At 37.3% G+C, this 13,882-nt stretch overlaps 1 protein-coding gene across 2 annotated transcripts in view; it reads right to left on the reverse strand.

The window, feature by feature from the left end:
* Positions 1–13,882, reverse strand: part of LOC107676278 (uncharacterized aarF domain-containing protein kinase 1-like) — a 137,811-nt gene that overhangs the window by 94,014 nt on the left and 29,915 nt on the right. For both annotated transcript variants that reach the window (XM_016470810.1, XM_016470809.1), the window contains exon 4: positions 4,311–4,514. In XM_016470810.1, coding sequence (XP_016326296.1) covers positions 4,311–4,514 — 204 coding nt within the window. The remainder of the gene's footprint in view (positions 1–4,310; positions 4,515–13,882) is intronic.

The following is a 13,882-nucleotide window of genomic DNA, read 5'->3' on the forward strand; positions in this document are numbered from 1 at the left end:
ACACACACACACATACACACACACACACACAAACACACATATAAATATAAAGATGTGTCAACAACTGACAAAGCATGTTTGAAAATAAAAAAAATTAAATAAAATATTTTAATAGTATAAACATAATTAGATATAAAACTGTAAGAATAGTGACATTTTAATTAAATGAAAAAATTTACTTTTAAACAAAACTCTGTCCCCCTCAAGGGCATAGCTGAGCTAATGGTTCAGGAAGTTTGCAAAAGAATATTAGGAGAGGAGGAAAAGAGATGGGCGAGCAGAGATGGGATCTATTTATACCAGGCTGACAGAGCGGTTAAGAACTTCATCTCGTAGCTCAGATGGCATGATTTCTCAACTGAAGGGGGATTTGACAAGAAGCTACGTGTCGATTAGAGATTATATTGCATGCTCCGGTGCAGAAAAAAAGTGATGATGTGACCAAACAGTGACATTAAATACAATATTGTGGAAGGGTCTTACAGAGAGATCCTATCTCTGGACTCGACATGAACCTGTGCGGGCGATGAAGATATTTATGAAGGTGAGGTGTTTTTATATCAATGACAGATTAAAGAGCATTTCTCTAGCAAATTGACAGAAAACTAGTGGAAACCACAGACTGATACGTCTGTCTTTGCTAAAGTAGAGAACTGCAGTGGAGTGGTAAAAACAAATGTGGCCAACCTCTCTTGTACAGCCCACTGTCTCACAAAAGGTTAATTGAGTCTCCTTTGGTTAATGAGTGGCAGGGCCTTTCTTAGGTTAACCAGCATATATGGAAGCATCTTTTAGATCTAACCATCCTCAAGTGAAACTGTGACTGACCACGCAAGACCTATCTAAATGTGTGGAGGTGTCATGGCAAAAGCATATGCCTCGGCAGATGTGGAGGAGAGCATTTTCAGGCGAGAACATATTACACTAAATACAATCACCTACAAGAATTCACTCCATTTTGACTATAGGATTATATATAATAGGACAACGATGATAAATCATGAAACCAGTAATGTTAATTATTGGTGTATTCAAAGACAAAAATCACTATTAAAGCTGCGTTCTTGCCATATCGTAATTACGAGATGACAATACGTAATACTTTATGTGAAACAGCGGTCACATGGTCCAAGTCGTAGCTCTCAGAACATTCCGAGCTTACAAGTTGTAATTATGAGTTCTGCAAGCACTTTACGTTATTTATTACATTATGTCATAAATGCATCTAAAATTACTCATAGTTAGGGTTAAGGATTTCAAAGTTTGCCCTTTTCTGGCATTAACATCTCAAATTGTGCATCTTGTTTCACTATTACTTTTTCTAAGTGATCACTCTCTCACAAAAAAGTGAGATTTTTGTCTTGTGAGTGGTAAACCGGCAAACAAATCCCAAAAAAGATACACTGCCAGAGGAATCCAAGTCTGACGTTTTCTGGCATGAATAACATCTCAAATTGCATGTTTTGTTGCACGCTATTACTTTTCTAAGCGATCACACTTACGATTTTCATCTTGTGGACGATAAAACCAGCAAACAAATCCCAAAAAGATACACTGCCAGAGGAATCCAAGTCTGGCCTTTTCTGGCATGAATAACATATCAAATTGCAAGTCTTGTATACTTTTCTAAGCGATCGCACTTACGATTTTCATCTTGTGGATGATAAAACCGGCAAACTAATCCCAAAGAGATACATTGCCAGAGGAATCCAAGTCTGGCCTTTTGTGGCAGGAATAACATGTCACATTGCATGTCTTGTTGCGTTATTATTTTACTAAGCGATCACACTTACGATTTTTATCTTGTGGACGATAAAACTGGCAAACAGTCCCAAAAAAAAAACACTGCCAGAGAAATCTGGCATGAATAAGGTCTTGTTGCGCAATTACTTTTCTAAGCGATTGCACTTATGAATTTAGATTACACTTTCTTAAATTTAAAGACCTGCCATTATTATTAATGTTCACAACCACCTCAGTACATACCATTATTTATTAACAAACAACCCCTAAGGCTCATGGTTGAGAGTCCTTGCTCAAATTGTTGTGTGCGCACTCTTTCCCCCCAATGTGAGCTCAAAACTAGGTAGTGTTGAGTAATTAGCTCCATTTTTCACCAGAACGTGATAATTACTTTTGATAAATATTTGCATAATTGAACTACTAAGTGCCTCGTTCTTTTTTCAGTCCCTCAACCCAACCCTCCCTTATACAGTGTGCTGGAGGTTAATGCTGTTCACCAGCACACAACATTCCTTAAGGCTTCTAGAAAGCCATGCAATGCAAAAGGATAATAGCTGTTCTTCTGTTGTGTGCTGAGAGATGTCATACATTAACAAGGTTACAATAAAAGCAGTGTTATCGCTATCACATGACAGGGAATTTATTACTAATTTTATGTCTTTTATATAAAATATATAAATATATAAATGTGTATACATGTATATCCATATATATATATACAAGCTGAGTGGCTTTCTACTACGCCAAGAGTGCATAAAGCAGAGGCCTGGCTCTATTAACTGGAAATCTCATGGAATAACATTTCAGTTGCTCAGGAGCTTAAGGAAGAGTTAATTAAAGACATAGAGTGAAGGCAAGCTGAGAGGAAACCAAAACCAGTGTCTGTCTTCCTCCAAACCTAAACCTCCGCAAGCCAGTCGCGACCTGGCTAGAATTACGTAACGTTGCAGCCAGTGCGGCTGTCATACAGCAGGGAGGGATGGGGATTGTGAGAGAGAGAGAGAAAAATGGGAGGCGGGAAGGCAGTGAAGCAAGAAGTCAGACTGATCTATTAGAGCTAATAATTACAATAATAAAACTGTAAAGATGCAGTCATCACCCTAGAGGCGTCGGGTACAAGCATAGCCCTCTCAAGGTCAGACGAGGGAGGGCCGCTCTTTAACGGTTACCTGCTCAGACTCCGGCTGAGTGATTACAGGTTTGAATTGTCCTTGTTCAAGGTCATACCGCCAGAACTGGGAAGTTTTGTGACCTTGACCATACCTGAAATACTAAAACGCAACAGGATTTGCGATTGCCACAGTGTGAGAATGCATTAAAAATATTCCATTTTTAGATGTTCGGAAGAAAAAAACTTGCTAGGTTGTTGCTTAAAGGATCAAAAAATGTAATTACTCACCCTTAAGCCATCCAATATGTAGAGGAGTTTGTTTCTTCATCAGAACAGATTTGTAGAAATTTAGCATTACATCACTTTTTCACAAATGGATCCTCTGCAGTGAATGGGTGCCGTCAAAATGAGAGTTCAAAGAGAGGATAAAAACATCACAATAATTCATCCATTAATGAGCAAGTGATGCTACATTTCTCCAAATGTGTTCCGATGAAGAAACAAACTCAGATAAATCTTGGATAGCTTGAAGGTTAGTAAATGTTCATTTTGGGGTGAATTATTCGCACCGTATGGCTTGGGTACCTCCTTCAGTGCAAGATTTTCTTTCTTTAATCTTAAAAATAAAGGTTCTTTATTGGCATCAATGATTCCACGAAGAACTTTTAACATCCATGGAAACTTTCCATTGCACAAAATGTTCTTTATATTAGAAAAAAATGTTCTTTAGATTATTAAAATGTTCTTCAAGAAAAGGTTCTTAAGTTAAGAACCGTTCACTGATAGGTTTTTTGGGGAACCAAAAAAGGTTCTTCAATAGCATCACTGTGAAAACTCATTTTTGGAACCTTTATTTTTAAGTGTATCATTTCTCAGGTAAAATTATATGTTTGATTGATTCGAAAAGTAACAAAACACCTCTTCTCATAATTTGAATGGCCTTGTTTCCTGTGTAATGTTAGAAAAAAGCCGGATAGCAACACAAAACAATGGGACACAAGCTGATAGATGATTTGAACCGGTCATCTTCAGAACAGAACAATTATCTCCACCAAAATTTAAATGCCTGTCAAAACATTTCTGAGAGGGAGCACTTTCAGGATGACTGCTCTGACGAGAGGCACAAAAGTGCTGACAGAAGAGGACGAGGGAGACCACAGCTTCTCTCATGTGACATTAACCCTGCTGACCCACATTGACCGAGACAATTATTGAATACCAGCCCCTGTCTCTCACAAGGAGCAGCCTGCAATAATGACTTGAGAAAATGTGATTTGCATCATTAAAATGAAGATAAATCAATAAACCAACATTTACGATTAATTTCCAGATTATTTCCAAGTGAGTATTCCAGAAATATGTCATGAATGGAAAATCAAGTAGTTGCTGAAATTCCTAACTTCCTTACATCACCCATTTAATGCATATACTTTGTCCGACAGACAGAAAAACAAACCTCTTGCCCCAGGTCTTCTCGTATGACCTGCCTGATCTCCTCCATACTGCTCTGAGGTGCTCTGTTGTGCAGGACCTTCAGCGTGCTGGTGTACTCCTCAGGCAGGAGGTAGTCCAGGGCTCCCAGGTGCTGCCCTACTTTAATGAAGGTGCCTCTGTTCGCACAGCACAAGTCCCGGAGCCTCTCTGCCGAACGCCTGTGAACCTGAAGAAAGAGAAACAAATGAAATTCATGAACTAGACCAGTGATCCTCAAATCTGGCTTGCGAGATCCACTTTCCTGCAGAGTTTAGCTCTACCCTAATCAAACACACCTGAGTTTGCTAATCAATGTCTTCAGCGTCATTAGAAAATCACAGGTAAATTTGTTTGATTATAGGGTTGGAGCTAAACTCTGCAGGAAAGTGGATCTCGCAAGCCAGATTTGAGGATCACTGAACTAGACCAATGAATTTACCAATGAAGTGCTAATTAAAATAATTTATAATAGCTCTCCTAATTCTTATTAATACACTACTATTGTTCAGAAGTTTGGGGCCAGTAAGATTTTATAATGTTACAAATAATTCCTATTTTAAAAAATGCTGTGCTTTTAAACTTTCTATTCATCAAAAATCCTGAAAAAAAATGTGACAAAGTTTCTACAAAAATATTAAGCAGCACAACTTTCAAACACTAGTAAAAAAAAAATAAAAAATGTTTCTTGACGACCAAATCAGCATATTAGAATTATTTCTAAAGGATCATGTGACACTGACAATATATATATATTATTTTTTATTTTTTTGGCTAGTGTTACCCAAAAAGACACAGCAAGACAATCTAGAAAAGACCAAAAATACTGTTCATATTAATTAGCATATTATTTTGCTTTTAATTAGAAAGGACAACATAAACAACATAAAAGAAGCATATTTTGATAAGTTGCCTGAATCATTGCTACCAGTAAAAAAATTTAAATAAAACACACACACAATAGGTTCCCTCCCTATCACCTCATTTGTCTTAAATGCTGTTTAAATGGGACGTCAGTTTTACGGGGGTCTTTGTGCTGTCCCGTCCCAACACCAGCTGGTGGAGTTGATAGTACTCTTGGAGGGACGTCCCTTTGGGACCAGAGCAAATAAACTGCCGTGAAATGAGCTCTCTTAACCCTCTCACCCTGACAAAAGACAGTCTTTTGTGCTCCAAATGGGGCCGCATATGAGGCCGGTCGTCCGATTCGAATCATTCCTCAAAAGACGAAGTCCACATGCACCTAATTATACTGGGTGGGGAGTCTATATGTGTGTGTCATCGTGTGTGTGCAGGGATTAAACTGGGCTGCAATGATCCAGAACAGTGTTCAGAATCAGATTTTTTTTTAAAAATGACAAATTATTGGTGGACTTGTCGATGAATTCCATTTCCTATATGATCCAGTTTGATCCACTACACATGTGTCTCCTAATTCATTCACAAACAAAAAGTTGCATTACAGTTTATTACAGGCTGCATTAATTTGATCAAAAATACAGAAAAAAAATTAATTTTGTAAAATATTATTGCAATTTAATAAAATAACAGTTTTCTATTTTAATATACTTTAAAATATCATTTATTTCTATGAAGCAAAGCTGAATTTTCATCAGCCATTTCTTCAGTCTTCAGTGTCACATGATCAGAAATCATTCTAAAGCCCTATTTGGACGGGATTCGTTTTACAGGGGTAGATGGGGTAATGTAATTTTACCACAGGACGTCTGTAATATTAATGGCCGATTCGCACGGGATTAGAAATCTCAGTAAAACTATCAGAAGTGGGAGGGGTAACGCGATTTACGCACCGCCGTCACGTGCGTTTTACGTTATTTCCTGAATGTAAGTGCTCTTCATCGTTCTGTAACAGTAAATGCTTGAGGTGATTTAGACAAGACGAGTGATGACAGGAAGCGTGACTATATAGGACTGCTGTGTGTGACATGAACTCACTCTCTGAGAGAGAGAAAGCGTAGCTGGTATCGTTTTACCAATCATGTTTTTGACAAAACTATTAACAAACCCAAAAAAGATTCGGGGCTTTTGAAAAAACATTCGGAAGCCACCCACCAGCTCCGCCCCAACAGGCACTTACCTAATGCAAGCAGAAGTTTCGTGCCTCTGACAAGTGCTTTAGACCTTCTTTTTTTTTTTTTTTTTTTAAGGTATGTGTCATCTTATGTTAAAAAAAGAGTTGAGGTTTGCCACTGACTTGTCCCACCGCAGAACGCAACTGAAAGCTTCTTCAAGCACCTCCATATTTGAAAAACCGTGGGAAATTACAGGAAATGACGGAATATTTATGTATATTTTTACAGCTGGTCTATTCGCACGGGATTAGTATTACCTGAGGTAATTTCTCCGGACCCTTTTACAGAAGGTAAAATTTGCCATAATCTCATTGTCCGTAATGATTACTGAGATGGCGCATTCGGACGGGACTAAAATAACTGAGAAGCTCTGGTAATAATTACCCACCTCTCCATGTAAAACTAATCCTGTCCGAATAGGGCTTAATATGCTGATTTATAATCAATGTTGGAAACAGTTGTGCTGCTTAATATTTTTTGGGACCTGTGATACTTTTTTCAGGATTCTTTGATAAATAAAAAGTTAAAAAGAAAGTTTATTCAAGATAGAAATTTTGTGTTACAATATCAACTATTCAAAAGTTTGGGGTCAGTACACTTTTACTTTCTTTTTTTTCATTTTTTTTTAAGAAATTAATACCTTTATTCAGTAAGGATGTGTTAAATGGATAAAAAGTGATAGTAAAGACTGTTATTGTTAGAAAATATTTCTATTTTGAATAAATGCTGTTATTTTAAACTTTTTATTCATCAAAGAATCAAAGAAAAAAGTATCACAGGTTCAAAAAAAAAAAATTAAGCAGAACAACCATTTCAACACTGACAATAATTTGTCATTTTAGAATGTTTTCTGAAGGATCATGTGACATAAATACATATATATATACATATACATAATATACATAACTTAATATATTTATTAAGTGTATCTTTTTGTCCCTGTTATTTTTAGGTGTGTAAGAGTGAAACATTTAAATTATTATTATTATTATAAAAAAGTGGACCCCAGTTAGACCCCCGCTCCAATTAAATAAAATGCAACCAAATACCCAATTTCATTTTGTTTAATTTATAAAAAGTTGTTTACAGTCACAGTTACAGGACAGCCAAAGTCAAAATCATTCCACTAGACTAGACCAAAAAAAAAAAAAAACACTATATCCGTATAGGTGTACATTTCAGTTTTGATCAATTGTTTGGTTTTATGTAAATATATGTTTGTTAGTATAGTGACAAAATAGTCTTTTTTGTAGATGGAGGATGGGTCATGCCAGTTTATGTCACCTATGCACCACAATCACCATCAATTTTAGGTTTCCTCCACCTCCAATATTTTAGTTTAACCCCAGTGTATGTTTTTTCTTGAGTGTTTCCTCAGGCAACACCCCCTCAGGTCCAAAAAACTTCTTTGGATGGAGGTGATATTTCTGACAGGATGTCGAGGGGAGAGTAAACACACTTCTGTCAGGCAGGATTTGCTGTTAATCCTCACATGCAGTGGATGGGAGATTTAAAGGTTGTCCTATGGGCATTTTCTGCAGCACTGTTCGAGCTCAGCACCGCCGCCACCGACAGCAGCCCGGGCCGGCCGGCTTTGCCGCACGCACAAAACCCCATTTTCCGTGCCCGGAGAAGCCAATAGGATGTGACAGTTCGGAGATAATTACAAGGGTGATGAGAAGACACTTTATTTCGGCGGATACAAAACATGTGGTTCTCGCCTTCCCAGCCCAGAGCCCAAACAGGCTTTTGATGGTAAGGATGTGTCGAGGAGAAAGGCAGGGCTAATAAGAGACGAAGGAGGCAGTAATAACAGTCATGATCTCCGCCTGCTCATCTTCAACACCTTCAATACTGAATCTGTGGAACCAATAAAGCAAAGTGGGGGGACGACGGCATGAGAAAAAGGATAAGAAGAGGAGGTCTACCCTTTTTTATTCTTTGCTGGCTAATCCCCCAGGGAGAGAAATCTGTGCCACCTGCCATCTTACAGTCCTGGCACTTGTAGACGCTATTGGCAGGCAGTCAGACTTCCTCCATTTCTCTCACTATTCCAACTCCTCATTTCTCCCAGCCACCCGCGGCTACTGCAATCACATGTCCAGTCCACTAGGGGCAACCTGGAGGAGCGTGTTGGCTTTTTACAGGGCGTGAAAGGGAAGCCACTCTGGGATTGGTTGATTTGCAGCTGCACTCGTGCGACGAGCCTCTGTGGCATGCAGCTGGTCGATCCATAGCTTTTAAAGAAAAAATCTATTATTAGGATCCTTAAACATCCTGAATTTCTGTGCATTTTTACATGCTACCTTTCACAACTGCACAGAAAATTAAATCCAGGTAGAAAGGGACCCGTTTCTCCAGAACAAAAAATGTATAAAAAGGGCAGCATTTACTGCAGCAATTTACCGCGAGCCAGCGGAGAGCGAAATAACACAAGAGTGCTCTTCGTATCTGATGAGGCATCAATCATGTCTTCCATCAAGGCAATGCTGAATAGTCTTTTGTCACAGGAGTTGTTCAGCAAACACAAGTGTGACAGCCAATCAAGTCCTCACCGCAGCACGGGGAGGCACAGGAGAAGCCCTCCACATGTTCAAGACAGGCAAACTCAGCAGAAAGCGCTGATTTTACGTGGGCAGGGGAGAGAGAAAGGGCTAGATATAGATGAAAAGATAACACACACGGAAGAACAGACATGCAAAGCTTTAGCTATGAACTCTGGCAAACTAAAGGCACCTGACCAAGAAGACTACTGGAGTATTCTGGGGGTACAAAATGTTCCCTGTTGGAATTTGTTGGTTATATCATTCAGTAAAGAGATTTCAACCTTTACAACTGTAGAAATGAGCATAAACAAGGAGAAAGTGTAACACCACTACAACTTAAATCAAACCTATAAAACATGTTGATAACTCTTAAAGCAGGGGTGCCCAAACTTGGTCCTGGAGGGCCAGTGTCCTGCAGAGTTTAGCTCCAGCTTGCCTCAACACACCTGCTTGGAAGTTTCTAGTATGCCTAGTAAGACCTTGATTAGCTGCTTCAGGTGTGTTTGATTAGGGTTGGAGCTAAACTCTGCAGGACACCGGCCCTCTAGGACAAAGTGTGGGCACCCCTGCCTTAAAGACTACTTAGAAATCATTAATCAGCAGCTATTTGGCTTTTTTTTTAGCTTTTTATTGTTTTTTTTATATAATTTATATAAATATTATCCCTAAAATGATGAGCAAAATTGGGTCACACTTGGGTCTGTCTATTAACAAACCATTAACTATGACGTTTGCCTCAATAAACTCCTAATTTGCTGCTTGTTAATAGTAAGGTAGTTGTTAAATTTAGGTATTTGGTAGGATTAGGGATGTAGAATATAGTCATATACAATAAATGCTTTATAAGTACTATTAAACAACATCTTAATAACAGGCATCCTAATAAGCAACTAGTTAATAGTGAGAATTGGTCCCTACCTATACTAAAGTGTACTAAAGTGTAAATTAAGATTAAGGTTAAAAATAAAATGATTTATTTAAAATAATCAAAACAAGTTAATTTATTTAAAAAAACTAATTAAATAATTTAAACACAAAATATAAAAGACAAATATAGACAATTTAAAATCTTATTTTATTACATATATATTTATACACAATTATATATAATCAAACGCATAATATACATTAATTATTATATGTACAAACTGAGACAGCATGTTTTAAAACTTTAAAAGAGTATTATGTATTAAAAGTTAGATTTTAGTATTAAGACCACAGAACTTGAAAATAATAAAACAGCTATATGAAGAACAGTATCAAATATAACAAAGAATATAGCAAATGTAGCCAACGGCCTTAGGGTGTATCTTTCATATAATTTTCATACTGACATCAGCATCGCCATCAGTCATTAAAAATCCCATTTTGGTCAACCACTAGGATCATTTGGCTGACTGGTCTGATACTATTGACATTACAAAATCTAAAAAATGCCCCCTAAGAAATAAGTCAGATGAACCCGAAACAAGCCAGATTAAATGCTTCCATAAGACTAGTCGATTTTGAAAACAGGTTGTTCTGAATATCCCTAAGTGAAACATCATGCTTCTCTTTTGGCGTGTACAGTCTGTCACCGCTGCTCTGTGGAGGCAACGAGGCCCTGCGCAATTAATACCCAAGTAGAGCAATTCCCACTACCTCCCCATCACCTCCTCTACTGTTCACTTCCTCCTCCCCAAAAGCCCTCCCTCCATCCCTCTCTCTCTCTTCCCACAACCCTTTCATCCGTGGACAGAGCGGCACAAAGCCGGAGCTCTGACAACTCTCGTAATTACCACAGACATTAATGACATATTTCAGCAGCAGGCAGAAGCCATTAGATGGCCTTTGAAAAATGCTTTGTAGGACCATCATCAGAGCATGTTATTGCCAGGGGACTAATGGGGAGGCAGCAGAGGTTCCTCTTATGCTATCCCTGCTCTCACTGTGCACAAAACACCAAAGAATAATGATCAGTCTCACATCAAAGGAAACATGAATTAGCAATACGGTCACAAACTTGACACGCTAAGACAAACTGTTAACCTCAGCGCATCAATACAGCAAAAGTGCCAGGTCAAATTGGCATCAAGTATAAATACGTAAAAATATATTTAAAAATCAATAGTTTATCACATAATTTAACTGCTAATTAAATTTAATGGAACTAAAAGTTGATTGCTCAGCATTAATAAATGCAAATACAAATAAACAAATAAATGCATAAATGCATGCACAAATAAATAAGATATACATACTAAATATAATAACTAAAATGCATAAATAAAAAAACAATAAATAAAAAATGCATTAAAATATATAAGTAAAAATACGTAAATTTAAAAAATGTAAAAATAAATAAATCCATGCACAGCAAATTACAACATGCACTAAAAACAATCTAAAGGCTATTAGTATGAAACAAACACTGGCATAAATATTCCAGACACTCTAATTATAGACAGAACAATGTTTCTTGATCTCAGGGTCTATAAAACTCTCTTTATGGACAGTCTGTCACCAGACTGAAATCATACCTCCATTTCTTTATTATTGAACGTAGAGTAAATGTGGCACATGAAACTAGACAATTTTTTTTTTATTCAAAAGTCTTGGTGTTAAAAAAAAAGCACTTATTACACACACACACACACACACACACACACACACACACACACACAACACAATACATGATTTTTTAATAATGCAATTATGCTGAATAATATTTAATACAAATCAGTTCACAAATCCATAAATAATGAAATATAGGGGTGAACAAGGTCCAGAGAAAATATTTCTGAATAGAAATGTATTTATGAATAGAAATGAGCTTGTAACACGTTCACGGCATCAGTGTAACATTTAGAGATCGTTTCTTAAATAGGTAGCAAATGTTAAGCTAATATGCTAAGCTAACAGCTTGCAAACCAAAGAGCACAAAGAAAAGGAGTGTGTTAAGGTTTAAAACAACCATTTTTGGTTTCTTTTTTCATTTGGTGATGTTAGTGGCACCTAAAAACACTCTTCACCTTTAAAATTTTACAAATAAGGCTACATGGATGCAAATCAACATAGAAGACGGAAAAAAGATCATTTATGTTCTTTAAGACAAAATTGCACATATTACACAACCTTAACAAGATATTTGAGCGCTACTAGCAAGTTTCCTTAGATAACTACTAGAAAGTGAATAAAAACATCCCGTGTCATGTAATAATATCACCTCAGAGACATCAGACTGATATGGTGTTACAGCTAGCTGAACCACTCATTTTAAGTGAGAGCTTCATTGACTTTTTTCTCATATAACAAACATGTTTTGGGGGTAAAAGTGCAAATCAATGACCTCTAAAATGCTGGAGTCATGCATTAAAGCCCTATTGATCAAGTAACCAAAGAATCGCACCATCAGACAGCTTTAAACCTGAAGACAACAAAACCAGGCCTTATAAGCATAGAACTGATAATAATACTGCTGTGTCCACTCATTTCTCTCTCTTACTTGCTTAATAAAGTGATTTTATGTATATGAAAGGTCTACACGAAGGAAAGCCACAAAAAGACGACTCACTGTTCTGTGATCACTGTCGTTTGAGGTGAAAAGACGCTCTGTGCACTTCCATCATTACACAGCGGCTTAGCCAGTCACTCCTATTGTAAGCAAAGTGGACCGACACGCGTTCATAGAAATTGCATCTACTATTGCCAGGCAATTATTGCTTTACATTGTGACTTCATGAATAACTCTGAGGGAGTGGGCAATTTAGCGGCTGCCCAATCTCAGAAAATTCCCAGCAGTCAATAAATGCACACTAGACCATTAAAAAGCACCTCTTATTCATCTTTCCCCCCACCTCCGCGAGCTGCACCTACTGCCGCCCATCTCAGTTTGAAATTGCCTTGCCAGATGGAGGGCTGTGGGGTCTGTTTGGCTAGCTCCTGGGCGCTAGCAACAAATTAACATACAGTAATGAATTGCCCGAGTAGAACAGAGATGCACTTAGCCCTTAAGTGTTGATGCCATCAAACAAATGGAAGTGTATCTCATTTGTGACAGACCTAAAACAAACAAAACCTTCATGGATTACTCTGCCCTTACGATTTACACATCTGCTTTGTGCGATGTGCTGTTAAACACGAGATCATGTGTGCATCGCCTCCGTTCAGTCTCAATGCAAGTGCTAGAAATATCGGCAGGGATTATTCAATAGCCTCTTAACTTTGGTAAGGGCATGTCTACCGGTCTTCCATAACTAAATTTACGGCCATGCTGTGAAGCCCCTTTGCAACTTCTGAAAGGAGTGTTTTTCTGCCTGGTGAGTTTTCAGTAGACTCAGATGAGCTTGCTATTATTCCAGACAAGCAACAGTGATTCTTTAGTTATGAGGTTAACTGGCCTATTTGCCCAAATCCACCAGAAGAAAGATTAGCCCTAATTAAAAGGATAAGATGAGGTCAAAGGGCAACATCTAAAATAAATACTAAGCACCTGCAGTGCTAGCAAAGGGTTTTGTTTATTAGGCTAATGACATGCATATAAACTTTAACCACCCAATTTTTCAATATTTTACGTTCAAAATATTTAATAGTCTGAGTGAAAACAGATTTCAGATGCTGAATCTTGGGTTTCAATACTTTCAAATGGCATAATGGTTGTCAAGATAGATTAATAATTTGACAGGAAAGAAATGTCTAAGTCCAGACTGAAAAGATTGTTTGCATTACAACTAGGGCTGCAAAACGATTAATCATGATTAATCACATAATCAAAATAAAGGTTTATGTATACTATATGTGTGTACTGTGTATATGTATTATGTATATAAAAAATACACACACACACGTACATGTACATATTAAGGAAAAATATGTTAGATTTATATATAAACTATTTCAATATAATATACATTATATACAAGTATAAATATATATATATA

This window comes from Sinocyclocheilus anshuiensis, unplaced genomic scaffold (genome assembly GCF_001515605.1).
Source record: "Sinocyclocheilus anshuiensis isolate Anshui unplaced genomic scaffold, SAMN03320099.WGS_v1.1 scaffold3105, whole genome shotgun sequence".
Classification (NCBI taxonomy): Eukaryota; Metazoa; Chordata; class Actinopteri; order Cypriniformes; family Cyprinidae; genus Sinocyclocheilus; species Sinocyclocheilus anshuiensis.